This window comes from Bufo bufo, chromosome 6 (genome assembly GCF_905171765.1).
Source record: "Bufo bufo chromosome 6, aBufBuf1.1, whole genome shotgun sequence".
Lineage (NCBI taxonomy): Eukaryota > Metazoa > Chordata > Amphibia > Anura > Bufonidae > Bufo > Bufo bufo.
In genome coordinates, this window is record NC_053394.1 from 192,242,607 (window position 1) to 192,260,375 (window position 17,769).

Sequence of the window (17,769 nt, forward strand, 5' to 3'; positions counted from 1 at the left end):
CTCCAAAATCTTATTTGCTTGACTTTATTATACCTTTAATCAAACAGTTGACAATATCAGTATAACAAGTTATCATGAGTTTCCAAGAAGCCCAGATAACCAGTTCTAAACTGGATTGTTTCAGATCATTTCCCCTTCACCAAGGTGATGGAAGAATTCCCATCAGATTAGTATCCATTAATGTGAAGGTGGGAATTCCAAGAGGTGTATATATAAACGCTGCATGGATCTCTCACAGTCTATCTAAAGCCCAATTTATGCTTATACACCTTAGTTACACTTGGCAAATATGAAGTTACTCCTTCTCTTGGGGCTGGTAATTCTGGCAGAATGTGGCATGGTCAAGTATGTAAACTGTTTTCTTTTGTCAAATTTTCTTTTGTCAGTGTAAATCTTCTTGTCTTTTAAACAATGTATATATTCCAGCATATGTAACACTCACAACATAAATTATTTCTTATAGAGTCCCTCTCAGAAAGGCAGAGTCTTTCCGCAGCCGTCTAAACAGATTGGGGTTACTGGGTGACTACCTACGTAATAATCCTTATAATCCGGCAACTAAGTATTTTCCAAGTTTAGCTCAGACATCTGCTGAACCTCTTCAGAACTACATGGATGTGAGTAGTAATTTAAACTTCTAGACAAAGCAATATTACAACTGTTCAAACAGCAAATTGTATAATGTGTGAATGTAAAATTACTTTTGAAAGGTATTTTATAAGGGTATTTTAAAGTAAAAATAAATATGAAAGCAAATTAACCCATAACAATTTTTCCTGAGCTTTGTTCATGCTTTGGGAAAAGGACCTAACAGTCCAGCCTGAGCAGAGCTTGGCCAGCAGGGCAAAGAAGGGAGGGCTACTTTAAGCCTTCATACCTTGGACTCTGTAAAAAATAGAATGGGCCTTATTATAAAGCTGTCAATCCAATCTTTCAAACAAGATAAGAATCACAGTATTACCATATCTCCTCCACATCAGGAAATAGAGGCTTTTGAAATCGGGTCAGGAGTGACAGCAGCTGAGAGTAAAAGAAGGTTTCAGTTGCTTTCACTAGCAACCCAATTTCAAAAGAGTATATTTACCGATGGAAAGAATATAATTCTGTGATGTCTTCTACAAAGCCCAAGCTATGAGGGCTTGAAGCATCAGCCCCCCCCCCCCCCACCTTCCCTCTCTCAGCAAGTTTTGATTTCAGCCTGCCTGGAGCGTATGAGAGAAAAAAACGTCCTCTATCATGATAATGATTATCACTAGAGAGGATCTAATATATTAGCCCTTGCGCGGTTATATGATAAGAAAAATAAAAATGTTTTGGGTCTTGAAATGCAGTGCCACAAAACAGATTTTTTTTTTGGGTAAAAACAAGTATTTCTATTATGCAAGTAATATAAAATAAAAAACTATATAAATATGGAATCATCATAATCATACTGACCCTGGGTGCGTGATCCAAATGCTGCTCTGAAGTAAAATATGCAGCATCAGGAATTTCAAAAGTGTGAAGAAAGAGAAAAAAAATTGTCACACAAAGCGGTACTCAGCTCCATTTAGCCCATTTGCCTATTATACTTTATAACACTGATTGCTTCTGACCAGTTACATAAACCAGCAGCTGCACATATATCTTAGGTACTGTATGCTGGCTGCCTGGTAAGCAATGATGTACAGATCCAGTGCAGAGAGCTACAGGTGAAACTCGAAAAATTAGAATATCCAGCAAAAGTCCATTTATTTCAGTAATACAAATTAAAAGGAATTGCATTAATGCAGCTTAAAATTAGAATTTTGTGAAAAGGTTCAATATTCTAAGCTCAAAATGTCACACTCTAGTCAGCTAATTAATCGGTACCCCCTGAGCAAAGGGTACCTGAGATTGTGACTTTGGGGTTTCATAAGCTGTAAGCCATAATCATCCAAATTATAACAAATAAAGGCTTGAAATATCTCGCTTTGCATGTAATGAGTCTCTCTCATATGTTAGTTTCACCTTTTAAGTTGTATTACTGAAATAAATGAACTTTGCACAATATTCAAATTTTTCGAGTTTCACCTGTAGATGCGACAGGCTGCACTAGTCACTTTGTGTGTAAAAGGCTCACTTTGTGCTGTAGCTAGCAGAGAGGAAAAAGAGCATTGCTCTGTGTATCAGCTGTTTGTCTCATCCATGCTGCTGATATGCTAAACACTGAAATGAAAGCTCAGTTTAAATACAAAGATAACAGTGTGCTTTGAAGAAATCACACCGGCCTCTGCTATACTTATTTATTTTTGCTAGCTGCCAAGTGGAGCTGTAAAGACAACATAGAGGCTACTGAGCATGAGCCAGAGCTGTCCTATTGAACTCTACAGAGATTCAGAGGGGTGGCTGGGAGCTACTGCACATGATCAAACTAGGATTGCTCCCAAGAACCCGAGCAGACTTATCAAAATACACTCAGAGGCCACTGCACAAGCATAACCGCCATTGCAGGATAGTATACAGTAGGTGGCAGTTTCCCATGAAAACCAAATGTATTTGCAGATTTCAATAAATTTACATAAGGCACTATGTGAGATATGATTATTAAGATGGGAATACCCCTGTAAGGCCAAAATTAGTTGTGTTACTAAGGGGTTAAAATGCACTTCAGCTACCTAAGTTGTACAACAGCTATATTTACTTCAGACATCAATTACAAATCTACAATACAAATTTGACATTTCTGGGAGGGTGATTATTTGTGCAAAATTAAAATTCATAATTGTTCAGTACTGATAATAAATAATAGGCCCCTTCTTCTATGATGATAAAGTCATTTTAGACCAAATGTCAGAGCTCTATTTTTTAAATCTTACTCACTTTAAGCTATAATAACTTTTGAATGCTTTTATTTATATAAGTGATTTTGAGACTATTTTTGAGACACACCGTGTTTTATGTGAGTAATACATTTTGGTTGATATATTCTTTTATTTAAAAAAAAAATCTGAAATTTGAACTGTGCTTTTAAAGATAGATTCAGTGTCTTTGAGGGGCAATAGTGGTTTTGGCTCCACAGATATTATATAGAATTTATCAACATTGAACTGTGTAAATGGAAAAAAAAAAAATAATTCTAATGGTATGCTGCTTTAGCCCCAAATGTTTTATTCCCATGAAAGGTAAAAGGCAAAAAACAAAGCCATTTGTTATGCAATTTCTCACAAATATGGAAAAAACAATATGTGATTAAAACCTGGATGTTGCCAGAATAATAATCTAAGAGCCATAACCTTTTTTTGTTAACCAAGCTGTAGCTCGTTTTTTGCAGGACAAGTTATAGTTTTTATTAGTGCCATTTTGGGTCTATATGTCTTTTTGATCACTTTTTATTTTATTTTTTGGGAGGTGAATGGCCAAAACATTATATATATATATATATATATTTTTTTTTTCATGAGGTTCACTGTGGTATCCTCAACATTTTCCTTTTATTCTGTGGGGTAGGTGCGATTATGGTGATAACAAATGTATATAGTTTTTTATGTTTTACTGCTCTTTCATCATCATTTTCTTTTATTAAAAATCTGTAGTATTTTGCATTGCCATATTCTAACATCAATTAGATTTTTATTTTTCCATCAAGGCAGCTGTGTGAGAGTTTGTTTTTTAAGGGATTGGTTGTAGTTTTTATTGGTACCATATTAGGATACTGTATTTTGGTATACCATTTGGTTTTTTATCACTTTATTCCATATTTTTGTGGCGATAAGGTGACCAATAAAAGTAATTCTGGCATTATTTTTTTATTATTTTTTTTTAACGGAGTTCACTGTGCAGTATAAGTAATATGTTCATTTTATAGATCAGGTAATTATGTACAAGGCAATACTAATTACATGTAGTTTATTATTTTTTTATTTTAATTTAACAGATATGGGTAAAGGGTGTTTACTCACTTTGTCATTTTTATTTATTTCTTTTCATGTTTATTTATGTTTAAATTAAATTTTTAGTTACTACTTGAGGACTTTAGCTTGCACTGTTCTGATCACTTGTATAGTACACTGCAATAGTTATATAATAGTTAGATTCCACAGCTAGTAGTCCCGAATGCCATTGTTTGGCCTTCTGTTGCCATAGCAACCACTGGCACCCCACAATCATATTGTGGGTTTTTTATTTTTTGAGAGATTTTCTTATATAGGGGCTCATTTTTTGCGGGATGAGGTGACGGTTTTATTGGTACTATTTTGTGGGACATACGCGTTTTTGATCACTTGGTGTTGCACCTTTTGTGATGCAAGGTGACAAAAATTTTTTTTTTTTTTTTTACGGTGTTCACCCGAGGGGTTAGGTCATGTGATATTTTTATAGAGCTGGTTTTTACGGACACGGCAATACCAAATATGTCTATTTTATTTTTTCTATTTTAAATTTTTTTTTTTTATTCCTTACTTGGGAACTTTTTTTTTTTTTACATGTGAAACTTTATTTTATTTTATTTTTTCAACCCTTTATTTTTTTTTTTTTTTTTTTACACTTTTTCGTCCCCCATAAGGTCATACAAGACCTCTGGGGGACATTTGCTTCACTTTTTCTTTTTTTTTTTCACTGTTGATTTCTCCTGTAACTGGGGCTGACATAGTAGCCCCAGTTACAGGACAAATGCACCCCTAGAGAGGCTGTACAGCAGCAATCCAGCGCTGTACAGCCTCAGAGCAGGGCTGATCGAGGTCTCTGAGAGACCTCACACAGCTCCTGCACACTCCGGTCACGGCGGTCACATGACCGCCGGGCCGGAACAGGAAGCGCACAGCGCTTCCTTCTCTGCAGACACAGCGCTCGGTGAGCGCTGTGTCTGCAGCGATCGTGAAGGCAGGGACACCTGGGAACTGTCCCTGCCTTGTCTTAGGGTTGCCCTGCTGTCACTGACAGCGGGCAACCCGATCAGCAGCTGCACGATTAGCGTGCAGCTGCTATTTCTGACAGGACGTTCTAAAACGTGCTGTCAGAAATAGACGTCCACCCATAGGACGTTTATAGTCTATGGGCGGACGTGAAGCGGTTAATAAAGACCAATTGAAAAAATGATTTTTACCTCATAATGAGTAGAATGCAATAATAAGAAAAAATTCCCCCAAAAGTGTATATAGCCTTTAAAAATGGACGGTGTTTAGCCAAAATTGCTCTCCACATTGGCACAACAAATTTACAATAATTTATTTTAGAAAACTGCTGAAAATTATAACTACAATATACTCCTGCTCCTAGCTGCCATAGGTTTCTGTTTCTGTCATAAAACCATTGCAGATGTGACAAACGTATTAAAGGGCATCTGTTAGCAGATTTGTACCTATGAGAGGGGTTCACCTGTTGTATGTGTGCTTGGCAGCTGAAGGCATATGTGTTGGTCCTACATTCATATGTGCCCGAATTCCTGGGAAAAATTATGTTTTAATATATGCAAATGATCCTCTAGGAGCAATGGGGCGTTGCCATTATACCTAGAGGTTCTGCTCTCTCTGCAACTGCTGCACCCTTTTTACTCCGACTGACACGGCCAGACAGTGAGAAACGTTATCATGCCTAGCACTGTCAATCAAAATGCAGAGGGTGCATCAATTGCAGAGGGATGAGAGGGTCTAGGTGTAACAGCAACAGGCTCAACTCATACAGGCTCATTTGCATATATTAAAACTTCATTTTTCTCAGCAATGAGGGCACATATGAACATGGGACCAACACAGATGCCATCAGCTGTCAAGCGCACATGCAGGTCAGACACTTTCATAGGTACAAATCGGTTGACAGATGCCATTTAGGAGGCTGCCTCTTAAAAAAAATAATACGAAAGTAAGTAGATAAGGCCGCAAGAATCCAGTCCAGATGATGATAGTGAAAAGATACTTTTATTGCAGAAGTACAACAGTGTTATGTACCTGATGAAGGGGAACTATTCCCCGAAACGCGTTGTACTTCTGCAATAAAAGTATCTTTTCACTATCACCATCTGGACTGGATGCTTGCGCCTGGGAAACCTTATCTACTTACTTTCGTATTTTACCACTTCTTGGAGACCTCAGGTATCTCCGACAAGAAGTCATCCCTTCGCGGCTGCAGATCCACCATCAAATCGTGACTCTAGTAGACATCTTGACAAGCTTTCACTAGAGTTGTGCCTACAGGTAGCACAACTATCAAAGGTGAGCCTTGCACTGGAACCATTTATTTTACCTGTCTACAAACGGTATTACCCTATGGTGCGCCCTGTTTTATCTTTAACAGCATAAAGTAAATCCTGTGGATTTAATCGTAAAAAAAAAATGGCATCTTACTTTTTTCAGACTGGCGTGTGATATGCTTCTCCTTAGTATGTGAGCCTCCAAGGGTGGTTTCGCACACAGTGGCCCAGACTTACCAATCTTAAAGGAGGAGTAAGTTTAGATATTCTGTCTAGACATGTACTATATTTATCACAGTGACTTAGGCTGGGTGATAAATATTGTGCAAGGATACAGACTTTTCTTTGACTCTATACCAATTATTGGTTGGGTTACTTTGAGACAGAGTTTTATGACAGGATTGTGGTGCAATTTTGGGGCATTGTATGCCTCCCCCTATCCAGTAAGCTCCACTCCTTGCCAAGCATGATGTGAAAAAAGTGTAGAAACCATAGATGTGTCAATTTACACCACTTTTTAGACAGATTTTTTTCCCCCCATATACAGATTAGTAAATCTGGGCTAAGTGACATAAACAAAAAATGCAGTAACATAAAAAAAATTGTATGGGTGAAATCACAGTTAAAGGAATTTTCTCCCCTGAATACCATTTTAGCATTTTTTTTTCCATACACACTAACAAGACAAGTAGTACTTTTTAATTATATTATTTAATATTGCATAAAGTGTCATGAGAAGCTGGAAAAGATATGCCCCCTTGTTTACAAAGTCTTTTGTGCTGTCCACAAAATGGCTGCTGATGGACAAATCACCTCCATGGGATGCCTCCTCCATTCAGACACACTGTACCTGCAGTAAATCTCCCAACATAACAAGTGCAAATGGCAGGTGCAGTTTGTTTGAACGGAGAAGGCATCACATTGAGATGATTTGCCTGGTCACATGACCCTCCTTCAGCAGCCATTTAATGCTATTTGAGAACCTGACAATGCTAAGACTGGGGGCATGATTAAAATCTGAATAAAGCATGCTAATCTTGCTTTAACTGCCATTTACCACTAATTTGATAACCAGAATCTCTTAATTTAATCATTATTTTAATAAACACTTCTTATATCTTGTTTTCTCTAGATTGAGTATTTTGGAACTATTTCTATTGGAACCCCACCTCAGTCTTTCACGGTCATATTTGATACAGGATCCTCTAACTTGTGGGTGCCTTCAGTTTATTGCTCTAGTCCAGCTTGCAGTGAGTGATTAAAGTATCTATACATTTCTAATTCATATCTGGCTCTACCTTAGGCTACATGCACATGACCGTATGTGTTTTGCGGTCTGCAAAAAAACAGATGACGTTCCGTATGGCATCCGTTTTTTTTGCGGATCCATTGTAATAATGCCTATCCTTGTCCGCAAACTAGAAAAAAATAGGACATGCACAATTTTTTGGGCGGAGCAACGGAACGGACATACTGATGCACACAACACACGGTGTGCTGTGCGCGGTTTTTGCGGACCCATTGAAATGAATGCGTCCGCATCCTATCCGCAAAAAAAACGGATCGGACATGGAAACAAAATACGGTCGTGTGCATGAGGCCTTACAGTGGTTTCTCTCTGACCAGAGTCCATTCTTAAGATGTATGATCTCTCTCTTTTAAACTTATATTATGTTTTTAGCTCACCAATAAAAGGTTGTGCACTCAGGAGAACCCCTTTCCATATTATTTCTAATATGCTCTTATAAATGCTGTTTTAGAGTAGACAAAGTAAAATAATGATATGGTAAATAAAAATGCCTAGTTCTGAGTTTATTCATATATTTCTAGACAAAATTAGGCAACATTCACACGTCAGTATTTTTCTCTAATCCGATTTTCTGTCCGTTTTTTGCGGATCCGTTGTTCCTGAAAATGTTTCCGTATGTCATCCGTTTTTTGCGGATCCGCAAAAAACGGAAACATGTATAAATTTCAATAAGCAAATAAAGTTGTTTGGATTTCTTTAAAAAAATAAAATAAAAATTTAAATGTAATTTCCAGGAACGGATTCCGTATAAAACGGATGACATACGGAATGACATCCGTATGTCATCCGTTTTTTGTGGATCCATTGACTTTGTATTGTACCAGGATCCGATTTTTCAGGAAAAGAATAGGACATGTTTTATATTTAAACGGACATGCGGAACGAAACAACGGAAACGGACAGCACACATTGTGCTGTCTGTCGGTGGGTAATAATTCAATTATGAATTATTAATTATGGTCATAAAAATAATTAACCATAAAAAAAAATAATTTATAAAATTTGTCATAAATTCTTAAAATCATGACCTGGTGAATTGTAGACAACCTAATTGTTACAATTCACATCTGAGTCCGACTATTTCCTCAGATAAATAAGTTCTTTTTGACGTGAGATGACGTTAATGATAAAATGTAGTTCTGCATTATACAATAATACATAGGTATTATAAAAATATGCAGATTTATTGGTTACAAGATTCTAAACATATATAAGTAAATAAACATAATGATACATGCAAATGAATATATATAGCTTTAATATAAAGCATTACAAGCTTAACAATACATGTGAGTGGAAATAACTTTTCACATTATAACAAAGCTATTATTAGGTTAGGATATCAAAGTAGGAACATAAGTTATATACATTACTTCTGTTCAGAGAAAACCTCATGATATCAGGATGGGCATGTCTAATCCTAGACATCAATATAGAATGATAAATACATTCTGCCCCCCCCTAACCAACTACACACCACATGACTTCAGGCATGGGCAAATCCATTCAAGGATATAACTTAGAAGAGATAACTGTATCCTTCCGAGCCCATCCTGGACTATTTACACATATATGACTTTGGTAAGACTATTAAGATAAATAACAGGGATCTAGGATTTTGCTAGACCATATCTTAAATGGAAGGACTTGAAATAAGTTCTTCCTGTGGGAATCCATCACTTAGCTTGGCGAAGAATGTTCTATCAATATAATATATATATATATATATATATATATATATATAAGCAATCATTTAATGCTTTGCTAGATTATGAGTCTAGATTCTTCTGCAGGTAGAATGAAGTCTCACAATATCCTAAGATTACATCTCAATATGGAGATGATCAATTAATTTAATCATTTATTTATTCGCCAATCTAGATGGTATAATTTCACCCACACTATCAAATTAGTCTTAATAAAATGAAATATCATTTTCTGTGTCTCTTACCAAGTCCTAGTAGGAATCTCACTTCTGCTCCTAGGAAAGCCGGGTGGTCCATCATAGCGCATCTCATTATGGCTTTCATCTTGATAGACCCCTCTAGAGACTCAACTTCTCTCTTTCCTCTCTCTTTCTCCCTCTTCTTTTTTTCTTCCTCCTCTACCTCCTGTGCATGGCTTATGATCACAAACTTATCAGTTAGACACACCTTCCTGGTTTGGAACTTTCCAATCATTGTCGGATGGGTGTGACCATTGATAATAAATGTGACATCATAACCTTACCCAGAATGCTCTTTTGCTACTGTTGTAATGTCACCTACTGATACCTAGGTGGCACTGCTGTATAAACTATCTGCATCATAGCATAAAGGGTTAACTTATATAAGTCTGAATATACATTTTGACCTTAGAAGCTTTAATTCAAAGCCATAGGGATTAATTCTGACACTTGTAGCAATTAGAGACAGACCTCTAGGCGTCTCTCTGAACGTTTCTCACACCTAATTTATGGATCGTAAATGGCTTGTTTTCTCACAGAGATATCAGTACCTCCTCTGTCATACCAAAGATGTGATTAATTGTTACAAAATACACATCTTCACAGACACTCTTCTAATGAGAAATATATACAATATACTGGATACATGTTGCCTTCGTACATATAACAATATAATATAGACAAATATATATATGTCCTACTGATTGTCTTATGCTAAGGACTAACTAAGGCTCATTAAATGAATACATACATATTATATATTTTGTTTCATTAATAAATGCCTAATTGTATAGGTAATGATCACCAGCTGCACAGAGCTCATCTTTATCTACCGTCGTAAATTTAAAAGTAAACAATGAGGCTTCTTCCCAGACTGGAACATTTATGAGTAGAATAACATTAAGCTTTGTGTGACCTTAATTTGGCCTACTCAAGACATACAAAATTGCAACTATAGTCGAGCATGGCTCTTAAAGGCAATGAACATCCATTTTGACAATAATGAATTGGATATGAATGCATTTACCTATGAAAAGGCACAACACGATTTTTTCCAGGACCCATTGAAAATGAATGGGTCCAGATCTGGTCCTGATCTGTTCCGCAAAAAACGGAACAGATCAGGAAAGAAAAAACGGACGTGTGAATGGACCCTAACTCAACACAAAACATGTCAGAAGAGCTGAAATGCCTTATTTAAAGTGTCCTGTTCGGACAATCCAGTTTTCTTTTGAGACATTATAACATAATCAAATAGCCTTGCTGATCTAGCTTAAAAAGAAATTTGAAAGGTGAGCCACTCTATTAACTCAGAATAATCCAGTAGGTTAATTGAAAGGAAGTTTTCTACAGGAGTGTAACTAGAATTTTATTGGCTCCAGGGCAGATTTTGGCCCCGGGCGTTAATATGGTGATGGATCATGTGACGGACCATGTGATGAGCGCAGTGACGTCACCACAGGTCCTTTTCCTCACAGATCATCAAAGAAGAAGACAGAACCCAGCCTAATAGTGCCCAGACTTCACACACAATAATTGTGTCCTCTGCATGCTCCCATTTGTGCTCCCTGCACAGAAATGTTTTTCTTATGTGTACCACAATAGAATAATGTCCCTGTTTTTGCCCCCACAACACCTCTTTGTACCAATAAAAAAGGCAAATTCACTTCAATGTCTGTTCGCACAACAAGCAACCAGATCTTCTTGCTGCTTGCTGTCCTGGCGCAGGCAACACAATGACTTCACAGCATTGTGCCTCCTACTCCAGGACACTAACATCATCGGAGTGCATGTTACCTCCCTAAAGCAGCGCCAACATTTTTTTGATCTGGAGGTGTAGATTCAGTTGAAAATGGCACTGGACACTGGTGGGTTCATATTCCCTGTGACTTTGATCGTTACACAACTGATTTTCTAAAACATAAAGGACATATGAAGAACATAACTACGTTTCCCCCACATGTACTGCAGATTAAAGAAAAAAATGAATGTAATACACCTCTTAGCAAGGGGACAATCATATTATACTAAGAACATAACTAGTGGTCACTTTTCTGTCATAAACTATTACTGTGTGAATAACTATCCAGGCAATGTAGTTACAGATCAAAGCTCCTCGGTGAATCTTTGGACTTTGGATATATTATAAGAAAATGTGTTTTGATCAAACTACACTGAAGTACCAGATATATGCCTACATTGACTATAAATGTTTGTAACCAATTTATGCCATCTCTCTCAAGATTTTCGATAGCAAATTCAAAGAAAAAAAATACAACGATGAGGTCCCACTAACCAATAAATGGCTTCATCGGCACTATTGTATAGGCTTAGTTAGTAAGCCTATATTATTATGCCTAAACCACATACAGAATCTAGAAATCAATTTCTCTATATTATCATGGCTTACCCCTGCCTCACCTCACCCAATGGGTACAGCCATTGAAGCAATCATCATGTCCCCACTGTCTGTTCTCCAGCAACTTGTACCCATCAGCATCTTCCTGCTTCCTTCTGGTGGGTAGGTCTGCCAGAGGCACACTGCTTTTACTCCTCTCTAGCCTTCGTTCTGCTGCATCTTTTAATTTTCATAGTCTTCATAGTCATCATATATAAATCTGCTCTATAACTTGCTGCCTGTAGCTTACATTGCATTTTCATGGTGGCAGGTTCCCTTTCCCACGTTTTTCCCTGTGGGAAGGTGCCTGAGCAATAGGTTATAGTTAGCTAGTTTCCTACGATGGTACATCTTTATCTTGTCTGTCCATGTACCAAACTCTTCCTGTTTCTCTAGTTGACTGATCGCTGCATGAGCTGACCTCTGCCTATTCCTCCTTCAGACCGTGTGCTGCCCTCCCGGACCATTGTACTGTTTACTGGATTTCAGTATGATGCCTGCCCTGACAACAGCTTGTTTCCTGACTATGGTTTTGCCTGATCCCTCAGTGCTCTGCACTGGTGCCTCTTGACCACTGTGTGTCAGCAGCTACTAAACTGAGACTATTCCAAGAGTTAGCGGCCTGTTGGTTTACCTGTAGTGGAGTCCAGGTCCCTGTATGGGGGTCAAAGGGTGAAGACAATGGGGCTTCCAGGATAAAGCCCCAACCATCAGTTTAGTGGCATAGCAGATTCACATTCGCCTTTGTAATATTCTACTTAAAACTAAACATTATGATTATGGCAATCAAAAAAAAAAATCCCCAAGACATAATGTCCCAACACATGCTATAACCCCTTTTGCAAACATTTTGGTAATTGGTATCATTTGGTATCTTTCATGCAAAAATACATCTAAAAACATTTTTTTTATTTTTCATAGCCAACCACCATATGTTCAACCCACAGAAATCATCCACATTCCAAGCTACCAACACTCCTTTATCCATCCAGTATGGAACTGGAAGTATGACTGGCTTCCTTGGATATGACACTGTACAGGTGAGGCTTTATTGAATTTGAAATAGATAAAGGTCAATACAGCATATCATAAGGGAATAGTTTGGTAGACATGTTTGGCATAAAAAATATCAGTATATCTGTATAAAATGACATATGTTTGTATATTATTAATATGCAAATTGTGAACTGCATCTTCGGTTCCCGACATAAAAACACTATATTTAGGGCGAGCTCAGTGCAAATAGATTTTTACAACTTACATTCAGTCAATAGTAAACGTATAAATTCCTATGCACCGAGCTCCTCCTAGTGATCAGGGGCGGATTAAGTGCATGATAGGCCCGGGGCTGTCTACCCAACTCCGGCCCCCCCCCCCCTCCATTTTAGTTTAAGTTTTTTTTCTGTATGAAAAGGCTGCGGTGCTTCGTAAGCGCCACAGTCTCTTCCTAGGCCATATTACATTGTTTACATGGTCTGGTGCAGCTCTGCCCCATCTGAGTGATTGGGGCTGAGCTGCAATACCAAGCACAGTGCTATCAAATGGACAGTGCTGTGCTTGGTAAGGAGCAAAGAGGCTGAACATCGCGGTCTCCGCAAACAGCTGATTGGAGGGGGTGCCAGGAGTCTGACCCCCACCATCTCATAACTCTCTGAGTACAGATAGCATAGATGTTACCTGCAGTCCTATGTAACACCCCACATAACACAGTGAACTATTGTGTTATGTGGGGTGTTACATAGAACTGCATGGAACATCTACTACATTATCTGCACACAGAAAGTTATCACTGTTATCTGGGCTGTTACATAGGACTGCAGGTGACAAATTAAAATGTTATTTAAAATACATATGATTAAGATAAAAAAAAGACTTGGAGGAGAAGATGTGACACAGGTCACATAAGTGAGCCAGCTCTACATATAGGGGGATACAACACCACATACCTCTTACATTCAGGGACATCTCCTGTCATTTAGATCTTCTCTTTCATCTTCTCCTCCGTTTGACCCAGAACGCCAACTCAAATTCTTTCAGCCGCATCTCGTCTCTACAGAGTTTGTTACACAGGAACGTGGGGTTATCTATTAAACTGGTGTAAAGTAGAACTGTCTTAGGTGCCCATAGCAACCAATCAGATTTCACCTTTCATTTTCCAAAGGAGTTGTCAAAAATGAAAGGTGGAATCTGTTGCTATGGGTAACTAACCCAGTCATACTTTACAGCAGTTTGATAAATTAGCTCAAAGGTCCCTGTAGTGTCTACAGCAATTATAATGACCCTTAGAGTGCACCCAGTTATAATAACACCCTATATTGTGCTCCAGGTAATAATGCCTGTATAGTGTCCCCAGAAATAATGTCCCCTAATAGTAACGCTGACCCCATATAGTAATTTCCCCCACACTGCCCCATATAGTAATTTCCCCCACACTGCCCGTATACAAATTTCCCCCACACTGCCCCCATATACTAATTTCCCCCACATTGCCCCATATAGTAATTTTCCACACACTGCTCCATACAGTAATTTCCCCCACACTGCCTTCATATAGTAATTTCCCCCACACTACCACATATAGTTATTTCCCCCACACTGCCCTCATATAGTAATTTCCCCCACACTGCCCTCATATAGTAATTTCCCCCACACTACCAGATAGAGTAATTTCCCCCACACTGCTCCCATATAGTAATTTCCCCCACGTGGCTCCATACAGTAATTTCCCCTACACTGCTCCGTGCAGTAATTTCTTCCACTCTGCCTCCCATGTATTAATTCCCCCCACACTGTTCCCCATGTAGTAGTTTTCCCCCACAAAGTAATTTGCCCCCACACTGCCCCATCAAGAAATAACCTCCCACACTGCCGATCATTAGGTAATTTGCCCCGACACTGCCCTTCATTAAGTAATTTGCCCCCCACACTGCCCTTCATTAAGTAATTTGCCCCTACACTGGCCTTCATTAAGTAATTTACCCCCACACTGCCATCCATTAAGTAATTTGCCCCCACACTGCCCTTCATTAAGTAATTTGCCCCCACACTGCCCCAAATTAAGTAATTTGCCCCTACACTGCCCCCAATTAAGTAATTTGCCCCCACACTGCCATCCATTAAGTAATTTGCCCCCACACTACCCTTCATTAGGTAATTTGCCACCACACTGCCCTTCATTAAGAAATGTTCCCCCACACTGCCCCCAATTCAGTAATTTTCCCCCATGGAAACATTTGCCCAGACAGTCCCTGTAGTAATATGTCCTCCTCTGCCCCCCCACACACACACAAAAAAATAAGCTAATACTTACCTGTGTACGGAATGGTGAGGCAGGCGCGCGTACGTCAAAGTCCTGCGCGTGCCCCTATATCACGCAAGCTGCGCAATGACGTCACCACGCACGCCGTGCCGGGCTTCTACCACCACATTGGCCTCAGGCCTACTAGGCTTGAAGCTTATGGTGGTGATTGGTCGGCGGGGCAGGGAACTATGCGCTCCCGTGCCCGCCGTAGTTTGTGGACGTTTGCGTTGGGCCCACCAGCTATACAGGGCCCGTGGGCTGCCGACCCAAACGCCCTAATTATAATCCGCCACTGCTAGTGATTGTTTCAGGCAAAGGGTTTTATAATACACTAAGGGAAGCCACAGGCATGGATATGTATGGGGGAGGGGGATTTACAAATGTATTTATACCAGTTGTGTTGTGTAAATACATTGATAAATATGATGTTCAGAATGAGCTCCTTATTTGTTTTTTTTATAAAATAGAGTCAGATAAAGTGGGTGATGTGAACCGCAACTTTTTATGAGCTTTTTTTTTTATTATTACTTTAGTAACATAGTAACATAGTTTATAGTTCAGCTGGCTATCCTGCAAGTTGATCCAGAGGAAAACCCCTGTGAGGTAGAAACCAATTTTCCTCACTCTTCTAACTCCGATCAGGCAATCAGGATAATTCCCTGGATCAAAGACCCCCCCTCTAGTAACTATAACCTGTAATATTATTACACTCCATAAATACATCCAGGCCCCTCTTGAACTCTTTTATTGAATTCTCCATCACCACCTCCTCAGACAGAGAGTTCCATAGTCTCACTGCTCTTACAGTAAAGAATCATCTTCTATGTTTGTGTAGAAACCTCCTTTTCTCCAGACGCAGAGGATGTCCCCTAGTCACAGTTACAGTCCTGGGGATAAATATATAATAGGAGAGATCTCTGCACTGACCCCTGATATATTTATACATAGTTTACTTTTTTCTAAAGTGATTAACTCTAATTTTAATAATCTTTCTGGGTACTGTAGTCCATCCACTCCAGTTATTACTTTAGTTGTTCTTCTGTGAACCCTCTCCAGCTCTGCTATGTCTGCTTTGTTCACAGGAGCCCAGAACTGTACACAGTACTCCATGTGTGGTCTGAATAGTGATTTGTAAAGTGGCGGGACTATGCCCCTTTTGATGCCAACCATTATCCTATTGGACTTGGCAGCAACTGCCTGACACTGGTTTCTATAGCTTAGTTTGCTGTTTACTAAAATTTCTAAGTCCTTTTCCATGTCAGTGTTATCCAGTGTACCACCGTTAGTATTAGTGACATATATTCTTCCTTCCCTTGTGCATAACCGTATATTTGTCAGTGTTAAAACTCATCTGCCACTACTCGGCCCAAGCCTCCAATCTTTCTAGATCCATCTGTAGCAGTATACTGTCCTCTTCCGTGTTAGGTACTTTACAAAGTTTGGTGTCGTAAAAAACGCAGCTCCAGCACTTCAATGTAGTTGTGTCACTTGTTTCTTTATTTATATTAACAAAATTAAAACTTGTGGACAAATCCTCACACCCAACACCAGTTTATGTGTTTCAGACACTTACTCCTTAGTCATAACAGGACTAAGTGTCTGAAAACTCAATATTTATTACCCTGATTCTGCGGTTTTCAGAAACACCCCACACATGGTGGTAAACTGATGTAAGGGCACACAGCAGGGCGCAGAAGAAAAGGAGCGCCGTATGGTTTTTGGATGGCGGATTTTGTTGAACTGGTTTTTAGATGTCATGTCCCATTTGAAGCCCCCCTTTTTTACAGTAGAAACGTCCAAAAAGTTACCCCATTTTGGAAACTAGGGGATAAGGTGCCAGTTTTATTGGTAATATTTTGGCGTACATATGATTTTTAATTGCTCTATATTATGTTTTTTGTGAGGCAAGGTACCAAAAAAATTTCCGTTTTGGCACTGTTTTTATGTTTTACAACATTCATCTGACCTGGTAGATGATGGGCTATTTTTATAGAGCAGGTTGTTAGACGCAATGATATCAAATATGTCTATTTTCTTTGTTTGTTAAAGTTTTACATAATAAAGCATTTTTGAAAAAATAATTATGTTTTTGTGTCTCCATTTTCAGAACGCCATATTTTATTTTATTTTTCTGCCGATCGTCTTGTGCAGGGGCTCATTTTTTGCAAGAAGAGTTTATGTTTTTATTGGTACCATTTTTGGGTACATATGATTATGTGATCATTCATTATTACACTTTATGGCGCAAGGTGACCAAAAAATTTGTTGTTTTAGCAGTTTTTATTTATTTTTAGAGTGTTAAGTCTTGTGACACTTGTGATCGCTTTTTTTGGCACTGTTTTTATTTAGATTTTTTTACGGTGTTCACCTGAGAGGTTAGGTCATGTGATATTTTTATAGAGCTGGTTGTTACGGACACCTAATATACATACTTTTTAATTTATTTCACTTTAACACAATAATAACATTTTTGAACCATGTTCTGACAGCTATATATATATATTTTTTTTTTTAAGATTTTCTTATGTAGGGGCTAATTTTTTGCAGGATGAGGTGACGATTTTATTGGTATCATTTTATGGAACATACGCCTTTTTGATCACTTGGAGTTGCACTTTTTGTGATGTAAGGTGACAAAAATTGCATTTATTGAATTTTTTTTTTTAATAGT

At 38.4% G+C, this 17,769-nt stretch overlaps 1 protein-coding gene across 1 annotated transcript in view; it reads left to right on the forward strand.

Annotated features, from left to right (window-relative positions):
* The first annotated feature begins 254 nt into the window (after positions 1 to 254).
* The window catches only part of LOC121003976 (pepsin A-like), a 49,987-nt gene continuing 32,472 nt past the window's right edge, over positions 255 to 17,769 (forward strand). The window contains exons 1-4 of the mRNA XM_040435970.1: positions 255 to 345; positions 464 to 617; positions 7,278 to 7,395; positions 12,719 to 12,837. Of these exons, the coding sequence (XP_040291904.1) occupies positions 290 to 345; positions 464 to 617; positions 7,278 to 7,395; positions 12,719 to 12,837 (447 nt within the window). The 5' untranslated portion in view covers positions 255 to 289. The remainder of the gene's footprint in view (positions 346 to 463; positions 618 to 7,277; positions 7,396 to 12,718; positions 12,838 to 17,769) is intronic.